We start from the raw sequence: 14391 nt of genomic DNA, 5'->3' as shown, positions 1-14391 counted from the left end.
TGCGCGCGGCGCAGCGGCCGCCGGTGCCTGTCAGGCGGTGCCGCCCGCCCGGGCCGGTGCAGCGCTCGCCGCCCCTCCCCGCCCGCGGTGACAGCGGCTCCGCCCTCCCCCTTCCCGCCTCCCCCCGCAGCCATGGCGAGCGGCCGGGCCGAGGAGGCAGCGGCGGCGGCGGCGGCGACGGCCGAGGAGGAGGAGGAGGAGGCGGCGGCAGCGGCGGCACGGCTGGCGGCGGCGCTGCGGCAGCGGCTGCGGGGCTGGGAGGCGGCGCTGGCGGCGGCGCAGCGGCTGCTGGTGTGGGAGAGGCCGCTGCACAGCCTGGTCACCGCCGCCGCGCTCGGCGGGGCCCTCTGGTGAGCCGGGGCGGGCGGGCGGCGGGGCCTGCACCGGCGGGCGGCTCTGGCAGCAGCCGGGCGGCTGTGGCGGTGCAGCCCGAGGCGGGGGCCGCTTGCGAGCCCCCGGGGTGGCCGGCGATCCCCTCGCGGGGCTGCGGTCGGTGCTGCAGCGGAGCGAGGCGGCCCGCGGCGCCGGGGGATGCGCACGGCCGGGAGCGACCGGGCTGCTCGGCCTCGCACAAGCACAACAGGCCCCTCCCTGAGGGGAGAAGGTGCCAAGAGCTCGGGCAGGATTTGCCCTGCGATAATAAAACGCAGCTGGGCCCAACTGGACGCTCGCCCGGGCGCGTTTCTGGTTAATTTTTGCGTCTGTGCTTTATCGGTTCGCTTCACCCCGTAACCGCGGTCGGCGAGCCCCGGGATCGCCCGCAGCAGCAGGCGGCCGTGTGTGTGTTATTTAAGCCCTTCTCCTCGTTGATCTTTTTTTCCGGAGGGTGCTGATTTTTCACCAAGGCCGAGGCTGTTCGGTTTGGGCACCAGCGCGTTCCCCCGGCCCGGCCATCCCGTCCCCTCTGCCCCCCGGGCAGGGCAGCAGCGTGGGGAGGGTGAGTGGCAGAGCCCAGCTGTGGATGGGAATGAAAAACATCCTGTTTGTTTGGATAAACAGTGAGTCAGTTTCGCTGGCAAAAACACTCTCTGCCAGCAGCTTTCCCAGCAGGAAAGGGCAAGATCGTTCAAGGAAAGAGTTAAATGTTGATCGCAGATGAAATAGGAAGGGATAGACTCTGAAGTCAAAGAAGGGGAAAGTATGTGACCAAACAGCCTTTGAAGTCATTCTGAAGAGGCTGCTTATGTTCTGCTCCCTCATCCGAATGGTTATCAGAGTCATACGTGGTAGCTGGGTATTGAAATGGTTTTGGACTACTCTACCAGCTGGAAAAGTCTGAAAGCGGAGCTTTGAAGTTAGTGGGAAGGGGAGAGACATGCCATGAGGTGGCAGGGGTGCTAGATGATGATGGCTAAGGTTCTGTGCATAAAAAGGTCAAGAAGAATGAAAAATGCCCAGAAAATGGGACAGCAGAGAGAGATTTAAATATCATGGAGGGGAAGGAATTATTTACAGTCCCATGGAGGATTCAGCCAGCATCCTTCAACTGCAGTCCATAAATGAGACAGAATAGGAGGAATTCTTCCTGAGCCGACATGTTAAGCACAGACTTGTCGTCCCATGAGAAGGAGTAAAAACATTGTTGTTTAGGTCATTATAGGTCCTGCAAGCCCTTGGAAAGTGTGCGGCTTTTGTTCTGTGCTGCCCAGTGAGACAGATGTCACTTTTCCGAGTCCTCTGCCCGTGGCTGTGGCTGGGTGGGAATCACAGCCCTTTTCTGTGCTGCACGGCAAGATGCTCTCAGACTCCAATTATTGTTTGGTGGATTTGAGATTAGTTATTGGCAAATATTCACTGTAGAGGAGCAAGATAAAACAGCGGAGCAGTTCTTCTTCTCTGGAAAGGAGTTTTCATTAAAGGAGAGAAGGTATATACATTTCCCCAGCATCTGTTTCTGGAGTGACTTAAAAACAGCTCCTCTGAGCTGGAAGGAAAGTGCTGATGCTCTTGCTTGGAGGACAGGAGAATGCAGACAGCCACGGCTGGCACAGGCACCGCCCTGGGACCTGCGCTTTTCTGTCTATGTGGAGTGGGGAGATAAACTCTTTGATGGTGGGATTGTGTGACTACGTGTGAGTAGTATTGTGTGAGCTGGTGTTTGGCTCAAGCTGGTGTGTTGATGAGGGACACGACAGGTTTTACGATAGAGTTAAGTGAGCAACTAAACCATGTAAGTGCTAGGGTCTGATTAAATGGGGAGAGGTTTGTGATGAAAGAACGGGCACCTGGAAGCACGTGCAGGATGTGTTTTGGTGCTACCTGCAGGTAATGCTGGACCTTTTGATAACAAATAGGACATAAGTTTTCAGCAAACGGGCTGATTATCAACCAGTCTTCTGCTACAACAATCTGTATTTACGTTGTCTAGAGCCTCCACCTTGAGGATTCAGAGGGACTTGTACAAGGGAGCACTAGCCTTGTTTTACAAGCGGAGGAGCAGCTCTGGAGCTGGGGAGCAGAGCACTGGGAGGTGGCAGGTAGTCAGCTGTCTGCTGTGGGGCAAAGGCAACATTTGAGAACATTCTGGCAGGGGTGGGTGTCTGTGGGGTACAGTGCTTGCTGCAGTGGCAGGTAGCAGTCAGATGTTTCTGCTCTGTCCTGCGCTGAGCTGTATCTGTTTGCTCATCAAGAACAGTTAACTTGCTGCTTTTTTCCGGCCTAACAATTTCTCGTTTGATTTCTAGGTTGTTCTCCTCCACCTCACTGAGACCCCTCTTTCTCCTCAGCATGTCCCTTCTTGGCATCCTCTTGCTGGAGAGGTGGAAGCCCAGGTTCCTGTTTGATTTCTCAGGTATGTGATGAATAGCACTGTAGCTAGTGACACAGTTCTGGTGTTACCAGCTGCTGGGCCGTGGCCACAGCCAGGCCTTTCTTGGCTTTCTCATAGGTCGTGTAAGCCCTGTTCCTACTGTAACTGCAGGCTTTGGTGCTGGTGCTGCTTCTTCCCTATTTGTGTCAGAGTATTAGGATGTATCCTAATACTCTTGGCATGGGGAGAATTGTTCCCAGTGCTGAGAAGTTCTGGAAGTAGCTCATTTTGAGTGTGACTAAGGGGGCCCAGCTAGCTTGTCAGGGGAGGTGGTGACAGGGATGACGCTATGTTTCTACTATGTCTTTTCTCTCCTGCAAATGTTGTGGCAAAAAGATCGTTCCAGGTCTGAACATATCTGGCCAGTTGAGCTGGGGGAAGGAAATGGGGAGGTTGAAGTGTACTGGTTTTAGTTAAGTGCAGCATGGGCTTATGCCCTGGAAGAGGCAGAGCAGATGAAAGCCACTTCTCCTTGCGGCAGGTAGCGGAGTGGATGATGAGGTCTGACAGCAGGGACAGGTAGGGTATTGTACCTGTACTGAACAGCATCTGATCTCCAGCTAATTGGTGAGTCTGCTCACTTGGCTTATCTTTCTCATTTTTCAAAGGGTCTTTGCCAACGTTAAACACAAAAGCAACAAGAGGAGTAGCCTCATAACGATGATGGGCATGGTTTGGCTGCTGTCTGCTTTGGGTGCCTCCTTCATTGGAATTTATTAAATGACTGGACCCAGACCTGCCCACTGCATCTACTGCTGCTGTTCAAAGGCAGCTTGGGGCCCTCCATCCCTGCCCCCCCTACTCTAGGGAGGGTTTCTGAATGAAAGCCCCTCTATATGCGTGTTTGTAAGGTGCCCTGTATTTGACCTAAAAGGGTACTGACTTAAAGGGTGCTTTCACAGAAGTCCTGATAAGATTAGATACGTTTCAGCTGTAGTCTTGAAACTGTTTGCTTTGTGTGGTTCAGGTAACTAGGCAGCCAAACTGGACTGGCCAATTTAATTTCCTGCTTATTCTCGTTGGATTTTTAAGGGAATAGTTTAAAGCCAACCCAAAACATCTCACTTGAAACATGTCCAGAAATGCAAAAGCCTAGTGTCCAATACAGAATGGTGTCATTGAGACAGGTGGGGGTAGAATCGCTCCAGCAAGTACCAGGCCTGTGAAAGTTGTGTTACCAAAGAATAAATAGGAAATTCGGGCTGAAATAAATTTCTATGATGCAGAGCAGTAAGGAATAAAAAACCAACCAACCAAACAAAAACAAAAACCAACCACACACCAGGGGTTAGGCTCATCCCGTGTAATCAGCTCTGCAAGAAGTCAGTGCTCATCCTACTAAGCCATATTTCACTCCCTGCTGCCTTTTCTGCTGCTGACAGCAAAGATCAGGGACACCTTTCTGATGTGCCTGGTTAGGTCACAGCCCTGCTTTCAACATGGTCTGCTGGACTGTATTTCCTCAGCCTCCGCGAGGAAGGAGCGGTGCTCTGCGTTCCTGAGGGGCCTCTCATTGAACTGGCACTGCTGAACACTTAGGGGTTCTTGTGTGGCTCTCGCTTCCCAGTGCAGCAGAGCTGTAGCTTTGTGGCTTTCCTCCTCAGTGCTTCCTGTGAGCCTTTCCAGGAGCTTTTGGAAGTAGGTCAGTACCACACCTTCAAGAGTCTGCACGTATATACACAAACCTCAGCTTGTGGCAGTTCTGCGTGTCTCGGGTGACTGCTTATAACATCACTCCTGAAGGAATGCTAAAACCTCAGCGTGTATTTTGCAGTTACTCACATTCTGTGATCAAGGATGCACTAACAGCAGCAAGATGCACAACCTTTTTTGGTCCTGTCAGAAGGGGCTGCATATTTTCAGCTCCCACGCAAGGTATTTTCTCCATATGTAACAACCTCTACCTGGGGTTCCACTTAAATATACTTTAAGGACTTAGGAAGCACCTCCACTTTCTCCTGGAATGGGTATCAAGTAGGGATGTTTTCTGTACCGCTGTTTGGCAGCTGTGTTTTGGTCAGCTTAGGAGAGTGTAGCATGGAAGAGCTTTAGCAAAACCTGCATTGCAGTTGAATGCTGGTGCTTCTTAAAAAGGGCCCCTGCTTTCCAGATTAAGTGTACACACAGATGAAGAATGCCTCTTGAGGAAGCGTTGAAAACCTGTAAGAGCCAAGGAATCCATCAGCGGTAGTTTGTCAGTACCAACATGTAACCTAAACTTTGGCTGCCTGGTCTCCCAGAAGAGTCTGGTGTATGTCAAGTGGTTTGTATTAACCCACAATCCGGTGTGAAATGCCGACAGCAAGATTTGAGCCAGTTATTGATGATCTGAGGCCAGCTGTGGGTGTCCTGCTTGCTGGCTCAGTTGTACCAGTGCTAGACAGCATTGCAGCACAGGTTGGAGTTAAGCCTTATCTAAATGAATGTGTCCTGTCAGAAATGCTCTAGGTTTTTTTGTAGTTGGGCTGTTCCTCCAGCTGGTGTAAGACTCCAGTGCTTTGGGGTGGCTAGCAGGCAGACTGCGCTACTACAGGAAGCAAGATACTCTTGATTTTAAAGACAGCTTGTGTTTTGCCAGATAGTTGAAACCACGTGAGCACTCTGCAGCCTGCTGAAATGTTCTGCAGCTCCCCAAAGTGTCTCCCAAACCTTCAGCAGCAGCTGAGGAGAGCTGCTTCACTCCCTCTGCTGGCTATTTTGGATTGCTCAGATTGCTGTAGCTGGTCAGAGAGCAGTGGGGTTCCTGTGCCCTGTGTTGCTGGCACTTCTGTCCAGCAGAGAACAGCAAGTAACCCAGCACCTCGTTTGGTAACTGGTACAACCAGTATAGTGAGCCACCACAGACCAACCAGTGCCAAACGTAACTTATTTGGCGCTTTAGTGCAGGTAATAGATGAGGCTTTGAGATAGAGCTGGATTTCTGCATGCTGTGAGTAAGCAGCTTTAGATTCCTGAGCACAATAACAAAATACAGCAACAGCAGTTGTGCGAGAGAAGCAACCAGCCAGCCCATGGGGGTGGAGCAGTGTCCATAATACTCCTTTTTCAGCCCAAGCTGCCTTTGTGAGCAGCGCTTGCTGGCTGCCTGGGCCGCCGTGCCTGATGGTCGTGGGCAGAGGAGCGGACAGGCAGCCCAGTCTGAAAGCAGTTGACTCCTCTTGTCAGAACCGATTACTGGAAATCTGGGTCACGCTCTCAAAGAATCGCCTCCTCCCCAGGCGGACGCCTCCCGCTCCGCGCACCCTGCCAGGCAGCTGGGGCAGCGCCCGCAGCGGGAGGAGGAGTCGGACAGGCTTGGCCCAGCATCATCCTGTGTCTGGGGACAGCGGTGACAAGGCTGCTACAAGCAGTCACTCTCTTCTGCGGCTTGAACCGGGTCTGAGGTGTTGACAGTGATGGATGTTCATCTCTTCTGTGTGTTTCCCTGGGGAAGTCGTTGCTGCTCTTGTGCTTTGCATCTGGCTGATGACTCCAGGAAGGATTCAAACCCCTTTTTGCTCGCATTGCATTTTTGAGCCTGTTTCTAACAATTAGCCTGTACTTTGGACACAACTTCTCTATTTTAGTACTGTTTACGTGGTGACGTGTAGTGTGGGGGATAGGGTCTCACTGATTTTTAGAACATCTTCGACCAAGTTTGCTGCTGACCAGGCAGCATCAAAGATGTATCTGTCCTTACCAGCTTTAGGACAGTAGGTTGACTGGTAGGGGAGGGTTGACCTTGAGGGGCCTTCACAGCATGTACAGGCCCTTGTTAAACAGGAGACGTATCAAGACTGTGTTGCTGAAAGAGCTTTGGTTGAGCCTTGTACATCCTCAGACACTAGTCAGCTAGCCAGGACACCCAAATCCACGGGCAGCCAGGCTCATGAGTTCCAGTTTTCATAGAAATATTTGGATTTTTCTCCTCTGTATCTCTGAAGGCAGAGCATAACCATGTGTGACCTCTGCCGTTGAAACACCGCTCCTGCCTTCAGTACTGCGTGGAGTAAGTCCCTGTTTGATCATCACTGGGTTGGGTGCAGAGAGGAATGGGAAAAGCTTTTCCTCGCTCTTATCCAGACTGCTAGACCTCAAGAGTGTAGTTATACCTGTCCCTGGCACAAAGGGCTGTCAGGGGACATGAAAGAGCCCTAAAATTAGATAAGTATGCACAAGACTTCTATTTGTTACTTAATTCCATGGGAAAGAATAGAGACAGCAGGGAGATCTCTGGTATTTGCACAGAGCATCCTGCCAGGGACTGTGGTCTGGACTGGTCGGTGGGAAATGCAGCTCAGACCTGCTTGTGCCATGCTGAGCTCTGAGGTGGGAGCTGAAGCTTTGCCCGGCTCAGGGACCGTGCTGGCAGCCCTCTGTGAACGACGAGAGCCAGGCAGCTGCACTGCGGATGGCACTACCCAGATTCGTGGGACACTGGGGCAAGCTGTACGATCCCTGTGGCCGAGCCCATGTGCCGGTGGCAGGGTGCACCTCGGGTACAAGTGTCGTGCCACATGTTTGTCAACACAGGTTGCAAGGTGTGCTGGGCACCCTGAGATCTGAGCTCTGGCCACTCCGGGTCTCCAGGCATGCTTCACTGAAGCCCGCGCAGCTCAAACTCCAAGCCAGTGATTCCTGCTTGCGTGAGAGCATGAAGAAGAAGGTCTCCAGGGTGCATCCCTTGCTAAGGATGATACATCTCCAGCTCTGCTCTGTTCAAGTGGTAAAAATGACGGGTTGGATTTTTCACTTGGCTGACTAATCTGCTCTGTTCTCTCTACAGCACAGCCATCAGAGGAGGCAGCAGGGGAGAGGTAAGCACACTGATGTGTTTCTTGGTGAGAGGGGAGAGTGGGGATGCCTTAATTTAGTGTGGTGATCTCACCTGCCCTTTTTGCTGTTGTCAATAGCCTGCATGGCTCCTGCTGTGAAACAGTGGTAGCCATCTCTAGGAGCTGCTTATCAGCTCAGGAGCCACAGTTTGATACTCTGGGGAAAGCTAATGTTCTTTAAAGAGCAATAAAGCTCAGGTGCTTCTGATGTTAGGAATTCACAGGTTTCTTCCCTGGATCTATCCTGGACTATTTTAAGAATCCTCCAGAGAGAAGGAAATCCCCAAGACTGACTTCTGCAGGCCATATGTGCTGTCTGTGGTGGCGTAGCTTGCATCCTGTGCTTGGCTGTGGGTATAGGTCTGAGCACCACACTCTGGTTACTTTGGATTTGGTTCCAGAGGAGGCCACTTAACTAGTTCCACCTCCAGCGCTTCTGTCTGCTTGGCTTTGAGTAAACCGCTTTGCTTCTTGGGCCTGTGGCATGGGGATGCTGTGGCATGGTGTCTGCTGCCGCTGCTTGGCTCAGGTGTCTCTTGGCTCTCGTCCTGATTAAAGGAAAAAAGTATCTCCAAATCAAGTTTCTTCTGTAGCTTGACTGAAGATGCAGTCAGTATTGTCAAGCCTTTGGAAGGGATCTCCACTTCCCAGTGCAGCTGTTCCCCTTCCCAGCAAAACAGACCATGTTCAAAGATTGTCTTCTTGCTCTTGTCTGTCTCTAGTGAGGGGGTGACTTCAGGGGCACAACCTCACCTGCTCAGTGTCCCTGAGCTGTGCCACTGCCTGGCAGAGAGCTGGGTCACCTTCAGGCTGTACCTGCAGGAACTGCTACAGTACAAGAGGCAAAATCCTGCCAAGGTAAGCTGGAGATACCTACTCTTCTGTGCAGGGGCTTTTCTTTCCATTACTAGTGGCCTAGGAGATGGAAGAATGTCAAATCAATATTTTTACAATTGCTGTCCCTGTTTAACATTTGCTGTTCATTCCTTTCAGACTCTATGCCATGGGAAGCTTAAATAATGAGTAATTGGCTTCCGGTATTTGTAAACTGAAGCTGAACTTAACCCCTTCTGTGAATGCCTGGCTATGCTTAGTTTTATTTCTTAGCCTGCAAAGGAAGCTCTTACATTGGAAGTGGGGAGAAAAAAGGGGAGCCTACAGTTGCTCCCCCTTTCACAGGCTCCATTCAACCATTTAAGATGGTCCTACCTATTTTGCTAGTCGAGATTGTAGCTAGCCAAGTCCAAATGCAGTGATGTTTCTGAGTGCATGGCAACTTGTGTTGTTTGGAAAGGGTTTGTAGAAAGGAGTTGCCTTAGCATCACAAAAAAATAGAGCAGACCAACCACTGGGATTGTATCAGGCTTGCTGGGGTCCAGCATGCCAAAAGGAGTGGGTTTCTGTTGTTGCTAATTGTTCCTTTTCTGTTAAAACACTGTCCCAGCTACAGGGAGTAGGAGACCAGGACCAAGATGCCCGTAAAGCATGAATTTGTTGGGAGCAAAGCCCTTAGATGGACCTCGCTTTTGTAGACCCTTCCCATTATGACTGAAACTCTTCGTTGCTGGATTTAGTCGATGTCTGAACCCATGGCCTGGCTTGCAGGGTGTCCTCACTTCTCCCCCTTCCCAGGGGGATGAAGAACAAGCCCTCAGGGCTGCACTGTTACACTCTCACTTTTTGCAGAAGAGGAAGGTCCTGGTCTGGTGGGAGCGTGGGTTCCACTAATGCTTCTCCCAGCTGGTTTATGGTGTAGCCGTGGTGCAGCATCTGCTGACTATATAACAGATTCCTGTCTCAGGACATGATGGGCTTCTCTGAAAGTGCTGAGCTCCTCAGGGAAGATATACTCTAAAACAGCGGTTTGTAGTGTCCTACCCTAGCCTTGGGGAGCATCATTTACTTTATGAAGAGCTGTCTAATAAAGTTTTGATTCATTTTATTGGGGTCTTGGGTTACCTTGGTCTTCCTGCGCTTGAACCTCTAATGCTTACAGCTTAACCCAACCAAGCTGTCTTGAGTTGTGATCATCAGCATCTGAATGTACTCAGTGCAAAGCTGGTGTACTGACTGTTAGGAGCATCCCTCATTTTGCTCTAACTGGGATTCCTGCATAGATTTATCTCTGCCTCTTGTCATTTCTGTTTATTCCTCTCTCTTCCTTCAGTTCTGCATGAGTGTCTGTTCAGGCTGCCTGATTCTGGCTGTAGTTGGACACTATGTTCCGGGCATAATGATCTCCTACATCATTTGTGAGTATAAGCAGCTCTCTTGTCTGACTTAAGCTGAAACGTGACCTGACTGTGCTGTTGATGCGCTGGTAGAAGCATATTTGTGGTTTTCTTGAGGGGATCTATGCTAGATGACGAATCGATACAGGGCAATGCGCTCTGGCAAGTCTCTTGCTTTACGTGAGTGCATGCAGTACAGCTGCAGAGCAGGAGAGGGAGCCGTGGCTAAAACATCCACCCATCCACGGCTGGGGCTGTGCTGGTGAAGCCCCAGGGAAGCAGAAAGCTGCAGTCTCTCAGTTCCTAGAGCAGGCAAATCCATGTGGAAAGAGTTGTTAAAGAAGCTGCATGTTTAGCAAATGAGACTTTTTCACTGCATCGTGAGTCCATGCTAACTCTGAAGACTGTTGGTGGTCTGCTGCTAGCACATCTACCTGTGAGCTCTATGCTGCTACCCTTATAAACGTTTTGGTGATTTATAGTTTTAATAACCTCATTTCAGAGCCTCTATTGCATGTTTGGGCTGGGACGCAGTGGCTGAAGTGGAGGGCTTATGCTTCACCTTAACATAAATCCGTATCTTAATGGAGATCTGTTAGAAAAAATGGGCTAATCAAGCAGCTTTGGAATGAGTAAGAATAGCCATGGATGGGGATTTTAGACAGTCAGATGGGAAAGCAAATGCCATTCAACTGCACTTCCCTTCATGCAGAGTTTCTTGCTGGTGCCCTGTGAAGGGCTGGGTTGTGTTTGGTCTGTCTCTCACACTCCCCCATGCTGTGTTCGCAGTGCTCAGCATTCTGCTCTGGCCTCTGGTGGTCTACCATGAGCTGATCCAGAGGATGTACACACGTCTGGAGCCCATCCTGATGAAACTGGACTACAGTATGAAGGCAGAGACGCTGCACCACAAGCATGAGAAGAAGAGTAAGGACCCACCTTTGGCCTGAATTTTCTGGTGCTGTACTGCCAGAGTGGGGCCCTGGCAAAGGGACGATGGGAGAGCAGGTCTGCCAGCACCCTGTGGTGAAGGGCTGCAGTGGAGTGGGGGAAAACAGACTGAAACTTGAGGGTTAGGGGGAGAGCAACTAGGCGGGTGATCCTGGGAACAGCAAATCAGAGCAAGAGATTACAGTTGTCTCTGGGAAACTTGGGCTTCTGGGAAGCCTGTGCAACTTCACACAGTAGTAGCAGTAGCAGGAAAGTGATGTATAAAGGCATAGAATTCCTTCAGTCTCATGTAGAGCCTTTCTTCTCTTTCTTGTAGAGCGACAAGGGAGGAGTGAGCCTGCAGCCGGTGATGAGCCAACAGCAGAGACAGAGAGTGAGAGTGAGGCAGAGCTGTCAGGCTTCTCCCCAGTGGTAAGAGCACAAAGTCTCCTAAAGAAATCAACTGTCCTGGTGTAATGTGTAGAAGCTCCTCACCACTAGAAAAGGGAGATGAGCAGCACTGGTGTCACTCACACAGTTCCCTGCTCTCAGTTGGACTAGGTGTGACCTTTGTATATGTGCATCACAGAAATGGACCGAGTGCCTTCCTTCACAGGAGCTCTGGGCATTTGCTGGGCTGTGAGATGGGAGGCTTCAGCTTCCAAAGGAACGCAGATACTTGAACCACTGCTAGTTGTAGAAGGATTCATTTGGCCCAGCGAATGCAAAGGGGAAGGGCTGTTTTACTCTTTGGTGATTCAAGGAGAGGCAGAAGAATCAGAGCCTTCTAAGACTCCTACAGGCTGATGCCATCTTGGGTTGGCTCTTTTGGGTTCTTCACTGAGGGCAGACAAAGCCTCAGGTGGTGAATTATTGCAGGAAAGGCAGTGAACTGAGACTGTCCTTCTCTGACAGTGCAATGAGTGGCTTGCCCAGGCCCCTCCTGCTTTCATATGGTCTCTGTGCAGGGTCTCTCCAGCAAAGGACTTCTGCCTGGAAGATCTGGTTTGTGCAGAGGTGCCTGTAGGCAGCATTAATAGCCAGACACCCAGGAATTTGTCCCTCTGCCTTCATCCCATGCAGGTGGATGTGAAGAAGACTGCCCTGGCACTCTCAATCACAGATTCTGAGCTCTCTGATGAGGAGGCTTCCATCCTGGAGAGTGGAGGCTTTTCTGTCTCAAGGGCTACCACCCCACAGCTGACTGATGTTTCTGAAGGTACGTGATGCGATGCTTCACTGTCTTCCTGACCCTGAGTGGTTTGTCCCAGAACAACTGTCCTTCCAAACACAGGGAGAGAACCTGCCTATTGACAGGGTGAAGAGCATCAAAAAGAGGAAGCAGTAGTAGCAGCGCAGCATGCCTTGGCTTCATGGCTGATCATGAGCTGGTACTGATTGGACATTTGCCCCTGATTACTGCTTCACAAGACAATGTTCTCTTGTCCTTCCAACAAAGCAGCAAAGCCATCCACAAAGTCTCACAGAAATAATTGCACAGTGTAGTCACATGCCCATATATGATACTGAGTGAAACAGGTCAGACACCCCACCTTGTCAGACTTACAGGCTCAGAGAAAGACTGGTCAGTGGTGAGGAATGTGAAGGTCACCCCTCAGATGTGGTCACTTGAGTGTCTGGGGTGGAACAGGCAGGTGATGTGCTGTGAACACAATTTCCCTGACCCTGTGGGTTTTAGTGAAGGGCTCTAGATGCAGAGAGCATGACCTGGAGAAGGAAGTCCTCTCTGAGCACAGAGCACACAGACATTCCACGCCAGTTGTGCCACCAGGAGAAGGACTAACTGCATATCCCTTCCTGCTGTGCTCCCAGAGCTGGGAACGTGCACAAAAGTGAGCCCTGGCGTGTCAGCTTGGGGGGTGGATGGGAGGTGTCAGTTCCCTGGGTCAGGGTGAGGGGACTTGTGCCTTAATGCTGATGCCTTTCAGACCTAGATCGGCAGAGCCTGCACAGTGAGCCAGAGGAGTCGTTTTCCAAGGACCTGGCAGAGTTTCCCTCCGTGGAAGAATATCATTCCAGAGACCTGGGACCACAGGGCGATGAAGACGCGTTTGGTGTGCCTCTGGGTCCTGAGCTTGCCCACGCTGCCCGTGAGCTGGACTCAGCAGAGAAGGAGGCTGTGGACTCTGACCTCTCCATCCTTCGCCTAGCGTCTCCTCTCCATTTTGTAAATACGCACTTCAATGGGAGCGGGCAAGCGGCAGGAGGCAACGCAGAGCCAGAGACTGTCCCTGCCCCGGGCCTGGGCATCTGCATTGACACATTGAGCGAGGAGATCGTCACCACTGCCATCACCACGGCAGTGCAGAACACCCTCTCTGCCCTGCTGCGGTCCTCGGAGGCCAGCGAGGGGCCCACTCTCTCCGAATTCCTCCCCACCGAGCCCGAAGAGAAACTGAGCTTCCAAGCACAGCTGTCAGAGACCGAAGCGGTGGAGACAGAGACAGCAGCTTCACCAGAGGATGAGGAGGAAGCAGATGACTTTGAGCTACTGGATCAGGGGGAGCTGGAGCAAATGGATGTAGAGCTGGGGCTTGGAGAGGAGCAGGAGGCGCAAGAGTCTCCTGCTGCTCCAGCTCCCCCCTCTCCCACACTTGCTGAGCTGCCAAAGCAAGGAGATGAGGAGGAGGAGGCAGTGATGACAGCAGCATCTATGTCTTAGGTCTTCTTCACTCTCCCCCTTTTCCTCCATCATCACTCGAAAGAAGGAAGAACTCACATGGTGAACGTGCAGTGGGTTTTTAGATGTTTGTGTTGACTGGGATGGAAACGCGTCAGTGTTAATGTGCTGTGTCTGGAATAACGAGTCCTTTCCATCCTTCTAGAGCCCGGCTGTGCGTGAGACACCCCTCCCCTGCGGCTGGGGAGGAGCCGGCTCCTAGAAGCCTTATGCCACAATCGAAACACCAACCCCAGCAAACGCTTCCTAGTAATGGTGCAGTATTTTGGTCTGTCTTCTGTTTGTCTTTCGTTTTGCACGCAGAGTACCGAGCTAGCTGTAGCTGCTGCTAATACCCACATCCCCAGTAGGACATATGCAATCTTATTTTATTGGGTTTTTAAATGGCTAAGAGTGTAAATAATTTTAACTTTCATTGGTTTTGTTTGGGGGAAGGGATGGGGTGCACAGTCAAATGTGGTTCTTGGGGGCTAGGGGAGGGTAAAGGTGTCTTTGGAGGGGAGGACAGCAGTAAGGGGACACAAGCAGACCCCTTCTGTGAACTGTCACCATTGTTCACGTCACTGCTGGAACAGGGGTTCGGGCAATACTGGGTTTTTCCCTGTCTGATTGGAGTTCTGCTGCTGGGTTGCTGTGGAGTCGTTTCGCAATCGATGAAGCCGCTCCTGGCCCTGCTCAGTGCTCTGGTTTCCTCCTGCCGTGGCCTCTCCCGGGCACCTCTCGCCAGGCGCTACTAGCACCCCTTCTCTCCACACCCCTCCTTGCTGGGCTGGGCACCGCAGCATGGCACCTGGACACTTTGAAGTGGCTTGAAGAGGGCCGGGAGCTCTGCTGCACAGCAGAGGAGCCGTGTTTCGTGTCTCTTTTGGGGCAGGGGAGGGGATGGGAGGAGGAGGCTGGAGGGAA

The 14391-nt window shown here is 51.7% G+C and overlaps 1 protein-coding gene across 1 annotated transcript; it reads left to right on the top strand.

Moving 5' to 3' along the window:
- The first annotated feature begins 19 nt into the window (after positions 1-19).
- RETREG2 (reticulophagy regulator family member 2) lies at positions 20-13877 on the top strand. The gene is made up of 9 exons (XM_065637992.1): positions 20-350; positions 2685-2791; positions 7575-7605; positions 8346-8481; positions 9791-9875; positions 10644-10781; positions 11122-11216; positions 11868-12003; positions 12734-13877. The coding sequence occupies exons 1-9, from the start codon at positions 133-135 to the stop codon at positions 13465-13467; spliced, it is 1680 nt and encodes a 559-aa protein (XP_065494064.1). The 5' UTR covers positions 20-132; the 3' UTR covers positions 13468-13877.
- The last annotated feature ends 514 nt before the right edge of the window (positions 13878-14391 follow it).

This window comes from Caloenas nicobarica, chromosome 6, assembly GCF_036013445.1.
Source record: "Caloenas nicobarica isolate bCalNic1 chromosome 6, bCalNic1.hap1, whole genome shotgun sequence".
Classification (NCBI taxonomy): Eukaryota; Metazoa; Chordata; class Aves; order Columbiformes; family Columbidae; genus Caloenas; species Caloenas nicobarica.
Note: the sequence above shows the minus strand (reverse complement) of the source record. Positions and strands in the feature narration are given on the sequence as shown.